General features: G+C 36.8%; 1 protein-coding gene across 9 annotated transcripts in view; it reads left to right on the plus strand.

Moving 5' to 3' along the window:
- Window positions 1–14,739, plus strand: part of MAP4K3 (mitogen-activated protein kinase kinase kinase kinase 3) — a 189,034-nt gene that overhangs the window by 81,831 nt on the left and 92,464 nt on the right. For 6 of the 9 annotated variants that reach the window (XR_004733656.3, XR_013526644.1, XM_002757828.6 and 3 more), the window contains one exon: window positions 983–1,073. The exons of the other annotated variants lie outside the window; for them this stretch is intronic. Coding sequence is in view for 4 of the 6 variants with exons in the window: in XM_002757828.6 (XP_002757874.1) it covers window positions 983–1,073 (91 nt within the window). In the remaining 2 variants the exon portion in view is untranslated. The remainder of the gene's footprint in view (window positions 1–982; window positions 1,074–14,739) is intronic. 9 annotated transcript variants of the gene reach the window in all.

Below are 14,739 nucleotides of genomic sequence, written 5' to 3' on the forward strand. Positions count from 1 at the left end.
TTTATAGTATGTAATACTTTAAAAACTAAATTAGTAATACAAAGCTACTTTTATTTAAGAGTAAGCACTTCCATTTGTTCTCTTTCTGCATAGTCTCTGGTTCACCACATTTGCATTCACTGCAGTTCTTTTTCTCTCCATGACAAGTGTTCATTCAGGAGCCACAGCATGTGACACTGCTATAGAATTGCCAGATCTTATTTTAGAGAATTTGGACAGGGAGGGAGTAGGAGAGAGGTTATTTGCTAATAGTCTGACCAGGCTAAAATACAGTCCCATGCTGCATCCTAACACAGTTGGAACAAGGCACTCAAATACAGGATAAGCCTGTGAATGTGGGCCATCTGGTAATCCAGTACTGCTCCAGTGTAGGCCTCTCAGCTCTACAAATAGCCTGTGGAGACAAATTTGACACACTTGGTGTATAATGGTTCCTGCCCTAACTTAAAGAATTACTTCTTTGTGCTAAAATTATATTAAATGTTATTTAGAAATAAAGGGAAAAAATTACATTTCCTGTTGATGGATTATACCGATGATTATGTTCAAGACATAATAATAATAATAATAATGATAATAGTAACAGTAAATACTTACATAAAGCATACTCTATGCCAGGCACCGTTCTAAGCATTTTACATGTATTGGTTCATTTAACCCTCACAACATCCCTATGAGATACGCTATTATTATTTTACTGAGAATGGAATTGGCACAGAGAAGTCGAATAATTTACCCAAGCTCACACAGCCTAGTAAGGAACAGAGTTAGGATTTTATTCCAGAAAGTCTGGGACCAGAGTTTATACATTTAATCACTGTTCTATATTTTCTCTCAAGTCAGGACTGAAATTGGCTGTGTTTTATTTATAACTCGTTAATTATGTTATACTTATTAATAGGTATAATTATTTTATTGTGTTTTGAAATAAATGAGCATTTTGAAACTTACCTCTATTCAACATGCTTGTTTTTTATTCTAGGAGAAGACTTTGCAGTTGTGCAGCAAGAAATTATTATGATGAAAGACTGTAAACACCCAAATATTGTTGCTTATTTTGGAAGCTATCTCAGGTACATTGTTTCCCTTTTGAAAAACAATAATGATTTCATCACCTAATACATTAAACAAAATAAAGTTAGTTTTAATACCATGTTTTATAGGTTTTCTTCATGATTTGAAGATAGGATATTTTCATATGAATGGAATTTTTACTTAGGACCTATGTTAATTCTTTAATATTGCAGTCATATGACTTGGAAATTCTAGATGTGCTTTTAGTGAAGATGCTGGCAAGTAAAAACTGAGTTTTATGGTTAGTCTTCCAGTGGGGGACTAGTGATCTAAATATGCTATTCTCCTGCCCCCTTCTTTTAGACTTAGGTGAATTTAGAGTCAGGAGCATCTCTTCTAGTTATATTTTTATCAGAAACTCTTTTGTTTATTTTGTGCTTCTGGTCTAAGAGTACTGTATTACCTTATCTCTTTCTTTCATTTTGTCCAAAGAACTAGGAACTGTAATCATCTCTGTAACTTATTTTTTCAGATCCGAAAGTGAACTTAGGACTGTGAAGTTTCTTCTACTTACTTTGTTTTGGTAGCCAGAACCAAGCCAGGTTCCTAAGTTATATTCCATAGGGGATTACCTTTGGGTTAAATCTTGTTTTCCATTCACTTCTATATGCAGCTGTGAGCTGATCAGTGGTGACCTGGTTGTTTTTAAGCTTTCTCCAAAGGGAAGATTAGAGAATATTTTACTATTTTTTTTTCTTTTCTTCTTTTTGTTTTGGAGACAGGGTTTCACTCTGTCACCCAGGCTGGAGTGCTATGGTGTGATCATGGCTCACTGCAGCCTTGAACTCCATAGGCTCAGGTGATCTTCCAACCTTAGCCCCATGAATAGCTGGGACCAAGGTATGTACCACCATGCCCAGCTAATTTTTATATTTTTTATAGAGATGGGGGTCTCACTATGTTGGCCAGACTGGTGTCGAATTCCTGGGCTCAATGAATCCATCTTCCTTCCTCAGCCTCCCAAAGTGCTGAAATTACAGGTGTGAGCCACCCCACTTGGCATTCCCTATGTATTAAAAAAACTCGTCAGTTTTTCTTCAGTATACTTTAGTAGCATCCGTAATACTGTAACTTATTACAGGTTCCCATTTTCATATGATCCAGGTACAAAACACTTTTCTTTTTTTGGGCACAACAGATAGAAAAGACTGGTCATCTTTCCAGCTTTTGAAAAGCCACCTGGACCTGCTCTTCATGGTTGTAACCACTCTTGTACAGCTTTGATTGCCCTACCCTGAGTAAGGTGGAGGTGTGGGTTTTAGGGAGACTTAAGGGAATTAACTAACCCTTTTCACATAGGGATAGGTACTACCCCCAGGTCAGTGACTGTTACACATTTTAAATGGGTTCTTTAACAGCCAATTTATAACCACTTATATGGTGAGTGATTCAAACAGCAACCTAACACAGACAGTTTCTCCATCAATTTGTATGTTAGGAAGCCCACTGAGCATAGGCAGTTTACTGTATAGGTTCAAAGAAATACTCTCTTAAAACCATTGAAATTCATGATACAAATAATTTATTCCTACTAATAGAGTTAAAAGCACCACTTCAAAACCATTTCTTTTACTGCTATAGGTCCTAACAAAATGACCTACCCACTAGGCTCAACTAGAAGTATTACAACGTTTTTTTTTCCCCCGTCAAGGGCAAGCTGGTCTTTAAAAGAGCATTTTTTCACCAGGAACACTGATCTCAGAGTATCTCTCAAACATGGTCTGAATCTTCCAGAACTATGGAACCATCCAAAAGCTAACCTCTTATTCCAGGATAACACCACCCATTTATATGGCACCCTTGGTATGGTGAAATGAGCACAGTCTTTTTGCCAGAGAGAAATTGCATCTTTGGTAGTTAAGAGGTTAAGTTCTGGAGACAGATTGTCTGGGTTGAGACCTGGTTCCATCACTTATTAAACAATTATTTAATCAGTTTGTACCACTGTTTCCTCATCTATAAAATGGAGATAATAATAATATCAGCATGACAGGATAACTATGAGTACTTCCTGGGTAAGTACATGTGAAATACTAAGAAGAGTGCTTAGAATATAATAAATTCTCAATAAATATTTGCTGCTACTACTACTACTACTGCTACTATTCCTGCTGCTTCTACTACTACTATTTCTTAACTTTTAAAAAGTATTATTATTGTAGTGCCTCATTTGATGTTTCAGCAACCTGGATAGCAGTATAACTCTGTGGTAGATGTTATTTCCATTTTACAAATGAGATTATTGAGAGAATTTAACATCTGGGTTTTTTATTTTACGATTTTGCTTTATTGCAAATATAAAGAATACAAAGAGCAGAATTACCCAGAAACCAAAGTAAAACAGACAAAAATAGGATTTTTTTCACTAAAACTGTTCTTTTAGTGTTCTATAATCTAATATTAAGAAACACTGATTTAAATATTTTATTCTATAACTGGTATAGCTAATCAAAGTGTTATGAAGGTAAATAGTAGTATAACATAGAACAGCAATTAATCCTATTTCTGTCTTGCTGTTTTCTTCTCTAGAGATCCTTCCCATATTCCCTAATGGAAGTTGAGGCTCAGCCAAGTTTGGAGTAGGGAATCCTAATGATTAGACTTGTAGGATATTAGAACTGTAAGGGACTAAGAGATGTTGTCATACAGTCCACTCCCGTTTATAGAAAAATGGAGTGGTGGATAAATGACTTATTTAGGTTATCCAACTAATCATTAGTGGCACTGGGATTTAAACCTGGCTTTGCAGGTCGCTATTGCTTAACCCGGAAAGGCCAGATTTAGTCTCAGAGAAAACATGATTTCTTGAATTCTCTGTCATTACCGAATGACTTTACAAAGGGGGATCTTATTTAAACTGTTCATTGCAATGTTCTTCCTTCTATGTTGTTGCTATACAACCAGTATAACAAATTTAGACAAAAAGTTGAGGAAACTGAGAAGATGTGGTTTGACCATTGATAAATATCCCCCTCGGAGAATCAGACTTATCCTACTAATTTTCTTAGTAGATGACTAGCATGTAATTAAGTTTCAAAAGCCCATTTTATATCAGGGTAGCTGTGCTCACTTCTGAAGAGTTACTGAAACTGAGCTCCTTTAAAGCAGAATACCTGGCGTTCTTAACAAGGCCTTTTCTACTCCACTGTTCCATATCATTAATACACTATACAACAAGAAGTAGATGGACAAAGCTTTAACATTTAAAAAATTTAAATAGTCTTGGTTTGGTATGTATTTATATCTGAATATTTATGTTTGTGTGTTTATAAAACAATTGAGTTAAATCATCATAGACTTCTTCTTTACAATTCTTTTAAAGCTAACTATTACTTCTTTTAAGCTAAAGATGAGTTTACATTAATTTCAGGTTGCTTATAAGCATTCCTTAGCCAAGCATATCATTTAAGAATAGGTTAAGAAAATGGAGGCATTGCTCTCAAACGTGAACTCAGTAAAGCTTGGGGAAAAATAACAAATGCTCCTTAAATAATAAGCAAATAGAAGATTTGATCCATACAGCAAAAACTATTTAGAGTAGATATTTTAAACCTTTGGGCCGGATATGGTGGCTCATGCCTGTAATCCCAGTGCTTTCAGGGGCCAAGGCAGATTTATCATCTGGGGTCAGGAGTTCGAGACCAGCCTGGCCAACAAGGCAAAACCCTGTCTCTACTAAAAATACAAAAAATTAGCCAGGCATGGTGGCACATGCCCGTAGCCCCAGCTATACTCGGGAAGCTGAAGCAGGAGAATTGCTTGAACCCAGGAGGTAGAGATTGCAGTGAGCCAAGAATGCTCCACTGCACGCTAGCCTGGGTGACAGAGCAAGACTCTGTCTAAAAAAATAAAGTAATAAAATAAAATAAACCTTTGAAGTACAGAGTACTAGTTTAGATGAGCATACTCTACCTCATAATAACAAATATGTAAATCACCATGATTTACAAAGTGTTTTTACATTATTTCTTAGCGTGTACAGTACAGTATTGATTTCCACAGATATAAAGGTATCTAAAACCTAATCCTTGACTTTAAGGAGCTTATAATCTAATAGGAGAAGTAGACATGAGAAATAATCATAACATAATATGCCAGATACAGTAATAATATAGAAGTAAGACACAGAAGTGCTAAGGATGACAGAATGTCTGATTTTTGTCAAAGTGGGGGAATCAGAGAAAGTCATATATATATGAATGATGTAATTCCCAAATATTGGTTGTTAAAAGATTGGTAGACAATTGTATGTATAGAAAATTGGAATTTTTGGCAAAGGGAACACATGCATGAAAAATCATGAAGGATTCAGGAGATAGCTACTGGTCTCACATTAGAGCCTGGGAGGGAAAAGGGGATACATACTTATTTCTCAGTATGTGTAAGGATTGGTTTCAGGACCCCAGAGGATACCAGAACCCATGAATGCGCAAGTCCCTTATATCAAGTGGCATAGTATTTGCATATAACCTATGTACATCCTCCAAAATTATCTCTAGGTGACATATGATGTCTAACAGTGTAAATGCTATGTAAATAGTTATAACACTTTATTAATTTATGTTTTTTTAATTGTTGTATTATTTTTATTTTTTCCCCTCTGAAAATTTTCAGTCACTGGTTAGTTGAACCTCACAGGTGCTGGACCTGTGGCCTCCAGAGGGCTAAGTGTAATTGGAGTACATGAGATTGTGGAGATTCAGGCAAAAAGGAATCTTTTGTGCTTTAATTAGGACTTATACAGGGACTGAGCATACTTGCTGAAAGATTTTAACAGAGTTAGTATATTCTGTGGAGGATGGACCTAGGGTGGAGGGGATTAAGACAGACAATTTAGTTAAAGTAATTGCAGTGGAGCGATTCAAGATGGCTGATCGCTAACATCTCGGGATTGCAGCTCCCTGTGAAAGCACAGAGAAGGAGAGGATGCCACACTTTCAGACAAATTTTGGTCGCTCTCGGAGCAGAAGATCCCAAGTGGAGGAGCCTCACGGGTCGCCAGCGCGACTCTTGTGGCCGGCGCAGTGGTTTTGCCAGCATCTCGGCGCGGCAGCTCTTGGTGCAGAGTAAACAGGACTGGTTCCCCTTCTGACCGAGGTTTGGAGGAGCCGCACGGGTCGCCAGTGCGACTCTTGTGGCTGGCGCAGCAGCTTTGCCGGCACATCAGCGCGGCAGCTCTTGGTGCAGAGTAAACGGGACTGGTTCCCCTTCTGACCGAGGTTTGGAGCTCCAGGAAGGCAGAGTCGCCTATTATGGACTCAAGAAGGAAGCCAGACTGGAGATTCCCGGGCAGAAAAGCACCATCAGTCTTAATGCCACTGTTTTGGCCGGCGCAGTGGGTTGCTCATATTTCGGCCCTGGGAATTAACAACTTGGACGTCCACCCAGAGACCTATTCTGAAAGTTGGTAATTACAAAGATGACAGGTGGATAAATTTACAATGATGGGAAGAAACCAGCGTAAAAAGGCTGAGAATACTCAAAATCAGAATGCCTCTCCCTCTAAAGAGGATCACCGTTCCTCATCAACAAGGGAACAAGGCTTGATGGAGAACGAGCGCATCCCATTAACAGAATCAGGCTTCAGAAGATGGATAATAAGAGACTTCTGTGAGTTAAAAGAACATGTTGTAGCCCAATGTAAAGAAACTAAGAACTTTGAAAAAAGGTTTGACGAAATCCTAATGAGAATAGACAACTTAGAGAGGAATATAAGTGAATAAATAGAACTGAAGAATACAATACAGGAACTCCGAGAAGTATGCACAGGTTTAAACACTCGAATTGTTCAAGCAGAAGAAAGGATATCAGAGGTCGAAGTCCAACTTAATGAAATAAAACGAGAAGACAAGATTAGAGAAAAAAGGATAAAAAGGAATGAGCAAAGTCTACAAGAAATGTGGGACTATGTGAAAAGACCAACTTTACATTTGATAGGTGTACCTGAATGCGATGGAGAGAATGAATCCAAGCTGGAAAATATTCTTCAGGATATTATTCAGGAAAATTTTCCTAACCTAGCAAAGCAGGTCAATATTCAACCCCAGGTAATACAGAGAACACCACAAAGATATTCCTCAAGAAGAGCAACTCCAAGGCACATAATCGTTAGATTCACCAGGGTTGAAACGAAGGAGAAAATACTAAGGGCAGCCAGAGAGAAAGGTCAGATTACCCACAAAGGGAAACCTATCAGACTTACAGCAGATATCTCAGCAGAAACTCTACAAGCCAGAAGAGAGTGGGGGCCAATATTCAACATCCTTAAAGAACAGAACTTTCAGCCCAGAATTTCATATCCAGCCAAATTAAGCTTCACAACTGAAGGAAAAATAAAATCTTCTATGAACAAGCAAGTACTCAGAGAGTTTGTCACCATCAGACCTGCTTTACAAGAGCTTCTGTAAGAAGCACTACACACAGAAAGAAACAACCAGTATTAGCCTTTCTAAAAATATACCAAAAAGTAAAGAGCATCAACATAAAGAAGAATTTACATCAACGAATGGATAAAACAGCCAGTTAACATCAAATGGCAGTAATCCTAAATTTAAATCAACTGAATCCCCCAATCAAAAGAAATAGCCAAAACCCAACGGTATGCTGCATCCAGACCCATTTCACATGCAAGGATACACAAAGACTCAAAACAAAGGGATGGAGAAAGATTGACCAACCAAATGGAGAGCAAAAATAAATAAATAAAAAGCAGGAGTTGCAATTCTCGTATTGGATAAAATAGATTTTAAAGCAACAAAGATATAGTGGTAAAAGGATCAATGCAACAAGAGCAAACGACCCTAACACCCAGATACATAGAGACTTAGACTCAATGAGACAGAAAATTAATAAGGATATTAAGGACTCGAACTCAGATACGGAACAAGTAAACTAAATAAATATTTATAGAGCTCTCCACTTTAAATACACAAAATATACATTCTTGTCAATACCACATCACACCTACTCATAGGTTTAAATGAAATGTTGATTGGCCATTATTAATACCTATTTTTTTTTTAGAATAAAGCAACATTTCTGTTCTCTCTCCCTCTTCTTCTTCCTCTTTCGTCCTCTCCTTCACTCCTTTTTTTTCTTTCCTTCTCTCAAAAAAAGAAGAAAAGAAATCAACTTGTATACCTCTAGATCCAGGTCGGCAATGTTTCTCTCAGTGCCTGATTTCCTTCCTTCTCTTCTCTCCCTCTTTTCCTCCCTCCCTCCATTCCTCCCTTCCTGCCTTCCTCCCTTCCTTCCTTCCTACAAAAAAAAAAAAAAAAAAAAAGTAATTGCGGTGTATTCATTACAGTAATCTGGGAAAGAGATGTTGGTCTGTTGAGTTATATAAAACTGGGGGAAAAAATTTCTAGAGCCAGAGACAGTGCTAGGAAGGGAAACAATAGGATCTTAATTCGAAATATGAAATATATTTATGAATGTCTTTTTGAATACTTAGAATATGAGAATAAAGATTACAGTTAAGTCACCTTATATCCAGCTACTCTTGCTTTTAAAAAGGGGAACTTTCTAATTGGGAATATTTTACATTTACAAGAATTTGCAGAATGGTACAGAGTTCTCTGTATTTTCTTCACTCAGCTTTCTCTGATGTTTACATTTTACACAACCATGGCACTTTTTCACAACTATGATATTAACATTGATGCGATACTATTAGCTAAACTGAGACACCTTATTCGGATTTTATCAGTTTTCTGTTAATGTCCTTTTCTGTTTTTGAGAGGAATTAGGACTGTATCTTAAAGTTGATGTTACTTTGTTGTTTGTTTAAGCCAGGGTTTCTCACCTTCGGCACTATCAGCGCTTGAGGCCAGATACTTTTTTGTTGTGAGGAGTTGTCCTGTGCATTGTGGGATAGTTATTAATATTAGTACTCTGTCCTCTGTTAGTTGCCAGCTCTTGGTATGCCAGCTTCTAGCACCCCCTTCCCAAGTTGTGACAACCAAAAATGTATCCGGGCTTTGCCAAATATTCCTTGGGGGACATAATCACTCCCAGTTAAGAACCACTGCTCTAAGCAAAAAAACTTTGGTGGAGTTACAGATACCTTCCTCTACTAGTTCCAATTTTAGTATATGTGCTGCCGAAGCGAGCACTCCTTCCTCTACTAGTATTGCTAGGATGTTTTCTACAAATCATTAGTTCTGAGGGGTGCAAATATGTGTTTTGTTAAAAAAAAATGGGTAAATTGAAAAAATAATTTGGGTAAATAGTGAACTAAACAGAATCAGAAGTTTTATTTTTTTTTTCTTTCTCCTCCATTTCTTCCCCTTCTCAGCTTTCCCCGTCCCCCTCTGCTCTTTCTTCCTGTCCTCCTCCTCTTCCCACTTCACATACCCTTCCTCCTTCCATTTTGTTACCCCTCCCTTCTCTTCTGTTCTCCCTCCTCTCTCTCACCAACCTCCTACTCGCTACAGGAATTCTCAGAGCCTTTAATATACCAATGACCTTGCTAATTTCCAGGAAAAGGCTATGTGATATTTCTAAAAACTGATTTAACTATACAGTGGTTTCTCTCTGGAGCATATTTCACTTATGATTGTTGTTCAGTGACCCACACTTTGGAAATACTATGCTGAACTGTGAGGTTCTCTATAATTAAGTATAATTATAGAGAAATAGATCACCTTGTGTCCCCTAGGTATACCTTCCTTACCCCTCATTATTAAAAGGAAAGCAGATGGTATAGGTTACCTGTAAATTTGGAATGCAGTAATTTTTGCTTATTAGTAATTTTTTAATGAACCAAAAGAGTTTAAGTTTTGTTCACATTAAATAAGTTATTCTATACTAAATCATCTAGTGGTTACTAAACTTTCTATTTTCACATTGTTGATTAAGGTTGAATTATTTTGCTGAGGATAGCGGAATAGCCATTGCTTTGGTTAGTAAGACAACAGCTCACATTACAGTACAGGAATCGGGACAGCAGCGTGGAGGATAGATAACCCATCCTGTCCCAGGGAGGATGACTTGGTATGCCAGCTTCTAGCAGACATTAGAGAGTTGCTGATTCTCAGTGGCCTTGGTCACATTTTATTTTACTTTTTAAATTATGCTATATTTGAAAAAAATATATAAATATACTTAGTTTGGTTGATCACTTTTAAGTCTGTGATGTGTTACAAAATGTGGAAAGATGAAAAAGTGTGTTTTAGGAATTACAAGATTTTCAGAACCATAAAATAGCTGTTAGAATTTTGGTCCCTTTATGCTCTGGTAGACATCAAAATAGTTAACTTTTTTCCCTCTACTTATTTTTCTATTTCTTGTAAGATAAATAATTTACAAAATGAGAAAAAAGAATTCTAAGGATTTGTTGAGTCAGGACATTAATACTGATACATTGAACATTGACCTCAGTGGTTAATTTTATTTCAATTCAGACACCTAGGGACAAAGATTTTATAATTGGCCTGCATAAAATTGGCTGATTGACTCAAGACCTTTTCTATTAGGCATATGGCTTGGTGACTAACCAAAAGCAAATACAGATTTATCATTGTAAGAGAGAGATTCATGCAACAGATGAAAGTCATCTCTATTAGTCTATGACTACTCAAGCTCTTTTGATAATACCAGACTTTAAATAGAATATTATAAAAGTACAGTGTTTTAGACATCTTAAAAAGTAAAGTATTAATATATACAGTCCTGATTTTCACCTATAAGCTGGATAGTCATTTTACATAGGATGAATAGAAAATTATATGTTTAAGCAGAGGGAGAAAAGAGAATAGACCAACTTCAAGTAGAAGGTAGTGTCATACTGAAATATGTAAAAAGCGAGAACTCATTTCCTGCAAGGAAAATTGTTTTCAAACTGGAAGGGGTAGGAAAAACAATATTAAGATGGAATTGAAACACAAGATGATGAGTAGATAATTATAGAGCAGCTAGATACCTTAAATTTTTAGACATTCTTAGATTTATATAAAGTATATGTCATATTGAAAATTTAGCAAATGTGATGGTAGTCCATTATCAGGAAGTATCTTGACAAACAGAAGAGGTGTCAGAGATTAGGAATCATCAATGACCAGTTTATAAATGAACAGAAAAGGTGGTTTCTAGAAAATAAAGACTATTAAAGTTGGTATCACTCATCAGTCACTAGCAAAGCTGTGGGAGAAATTATTAATCAGGTAATTAGTGACCACTTAAAGAAGTTGTGAGTAACATGACTTTAGTAAGAAGTCATGCCAGATCAATCTTCTCTCTTAATTTTTTTCCTTAAAAAGAGAAAAAAATGTATGTGTTTATACTTTCACCAAGTTCCAGGAGCAATTTAAGATGACTTAAGTAAGTACACTACAAGATAAATTATAACAAAAGGAGTAGAAAACAGCTTACATTTATTGTGCTATATTCCAGGTCTTTTTTACTAAGCAGTTTACATATTACTCTATTAATCCTAAGCAGACCCCAAAACAGTCATTCAACCTGTTTTTGTAAGCCATGTGACATCCCAGTTGCCTGCAACTTAAGCACTCTGGGCTGGCATTTAGCATGAAAGATTCACTTGTGGCAGATGCGAAGGTATTTTAGAGCTGTGGTTCTCAAACGTTTTGGGCATAGAACCCCTGACTACCTCCAGAGAGCTTTTGTTTCATATGAATTTTATCTATTGCTATTTACCATACTAGAAATGAAAGCTGAGACATTTTTAAAACTCAGGAATACAACTGGTAGCTGTCAGGGATGACAACGTTATCACACTTCACGTAGTCTCTGGGAAACTCTACTGTACTTTCATGAGAGAAAGAGAATGTAAAGATCAAATAATTACTTTGTGTTATAAAAATGGTTTTGACCTTGCTGGTCCCCTGAAAATGTCTCAGGCCCTCTCAAGGTACCCCCAGACCACACTTTGAGAACCACTGTTCTGGAGGAAGGATTCAAGTAACCTGGAGAGATCAGGCTATGGAATCCTGCGTTCTAGATATATCCAAATTGGAGCCTAATTATCTTTCAAAATATTGTTGACTAATGGACTTTCCAGACTCTTTGGACCTCAGGCAGAGGTAGAGAAATGCCAAATGATAATTCTAAGTAATCTACATAGAGTGCCATTCATGTTTTAAAATATTTATAATATTACTTAAGCTCATTAGTAAACCCACTAGTACAGATTAAAGTAGTTTATAAGCCAAGTTGCTACCTCTGGAGGGTAGGGTCCTGATTTAGGTTCTTTCAGATGCTAACCAGCTGTTTCTGGAGTGGGAGTTGGGAGCAGGAGTGGAAAGGTGTATTTCCAATTAGGATACTTAAAGATGTTAGCTCCCTGCTCCAAAGATGCAAATGTGTGTTATGCTTTCTTTGCTGAATCATTTTAAAGTGATATGCTGGGAAAGCTAATAAGACACCTGTCAGAAATAAAGGGATGTGAATCAAAACTCCTTTTTTTTTTTAAGTATAAGATTTAACAAATAAGAAAAAAGTTTAATGCTTAGTTTCGACAAGCCAGATAGACAAATCTGAAGCTGGAGAGAGAACTGGTCTGCCTTCTGTTTTAAAAAGATCCAGAGGTTTTTGTTAACTACAAACTGTAAACTAGCAGTTTAATATAGTTGCTGAGAAGTTAAAGATAGCTTTCAGCTAAGTTAATAGAAATACGGTGATCAAATAAAGGAGAAAATTGTTAAGAGTTTCTGGGGGATTTATGCTTCTCCCTATGTAGCAAGGACTAGTCATAAGTACCTTCCTTGTTTTTAATAAGACCATACATCTATCAGTCCTACATGTCCATTCTGAAAGTTCTTTACACCAGGCCACTGGGCAGCTGGCATATATTTATGTAAGTTGTATCTATTGGTATTTGCCATATTAGAAATTAAAATAAATTTTTATATTAGCTGTATCCTTCAATTTTATTTATATGTGGACCCCCTGTGAATTGTAGATCCTGGGTGGCTTCAGATTTATTTGGGTCTTTACTCTCTTTAGCATTACCTTCTAGAACCATGATGCCTTGCTACTTCATATGCTTAAGTTGATTGACCTTTGCACTCTGATAGCTTATGCTCTCTTTTTGTATGTTGCATTGTCCATTGCAGCCAAGCTCACCTCTTTGGTCTAGCAAATCCCACTACCACCAACAATATGTGACCTATGACTCATAAAAGCATCTGTACTTTTTTTTTTTAAGAGTCAGGATCTCGCTCTGTCGCCCAGGCTAGAATGCAGTGGCACTATCATAGCTCACTATAACCTTGAACTCCTGGGCTCAAGTAATACTCCCCCCACCCCAGCCTTGGCCTCCTGAGTAGGAAGGACTACAGGTATGCACCACTTCTCCTGGCTAAGTTTTTCTGTTTTTTAAGAGATGAGAGTCACTAAGTTGCCCAGGCTGATCTCAAACTGTTGGCCCCAAGCAATCCTTTTGCCTCAGCCTCCCGAGTCACTGGGATTAGAGGTGTGAGCCACTGGGCCCGGCTCGGCATCTCCACTTTTTAATGTATTGTTCATATAACACTAAGAATAGTACTTGATTTTGGATACCACATTTTAAGAAAGACAAGGACCATCCAGAGATTATCTACAGAAAGGTCGCTAAACTGAGGAGTCTGTAAACAAAGGATTGTTTCAGTGTGACCCCAGCCTATTCTAGGTTTATTTCCTGCTACTGTCTCTTCGGGAGTCTTTCTTCAACTCACATTAAATCACCCACAGACTCCCACATGTGCATTTCTTTCAAGTCTCCATTCTTTTGCACAGGTTGCTTTCCTGTCTCTGGTAAATTTCTACTTTAATTTCAAGACTCAATTCAAATGTTTTCTCCTCCCTAAAGTTTTCCATTCATTTTCCTAGGTATTTTCATCTCCGGGTTCTCAGAGTACTTTATATATGCCTAGACTATGCATTAATCAAATTATGATCTAACCCAAGTCAGCAAACTTTTTCTATAAAGGGATATATAGTAAATATTTTAGGCTTTGTGGGCTACATGGTCTCTGTAATAACTACTCAGCTATTCTGTTCTAGCACAAAAGCAGCTGTAGACAGTATAGAAATAAATGAGTATGACTGTTCATATAAAACTTTATCAGCACTAAAATTTGAATTTCATATGTCATGTGTCAAATATTATTGTTTGTATTATTTTCTCAATCGTTTTATTAATTTTAGTTACAAGTGACAGAACCATTCCCAACCATTTTAAAATAGGAAAATGATTCATAGTTGCAGAGGTGTGCAAAATCAGGCAGCAGGCTAGGTTTGTCCTGCTGGCCATATTTTCCTGACCTCAGTCTAATTTGATGTATTTATTATTTTAGTCATTCATGTATTTATTCATTTATGGAACAAGTATTTATTTGCTGGCTATTCTTCTAGACATTGAGAAGGCAGTGGTAAGAGAGACTGACATATATTAAGGTAGAATCTTTATTCTGTATTAGACGGAGCTCGCTGAGTTCAGAGATTTTCTGTCCCATCTTTGTACCAAGAATAGTACATTTCCTGGTACATTTTAAGAGATTAAATGTTCCTTTGACTGAACAAAGGAATAAGCTATATAATCACTGCTGATTATTTCTCCTATGACTGTATGATTACAACAGCTTATAATTTGAGTGTCAGAGAAGTGCTATCTAAAAAGAAGTGAGTGATAAATTTTAACAGTATTTTTGGAAAATCATTGTCGAA

The sequence above is a fragment of the Callithrix jacchus genome, chromosome 14, assembly GCF_049354715.1.
Source record: "Callithrix jacchus isolate 240 chromosome 14, calJac240_pri, whole genome shotgun sequence".
Classification (NCBI taxonomy): Eukaryota; Metazoa; Chordata; class Mammalia; order Primates; family Cebidae; genus Callithrix; species Callithrix jacchus.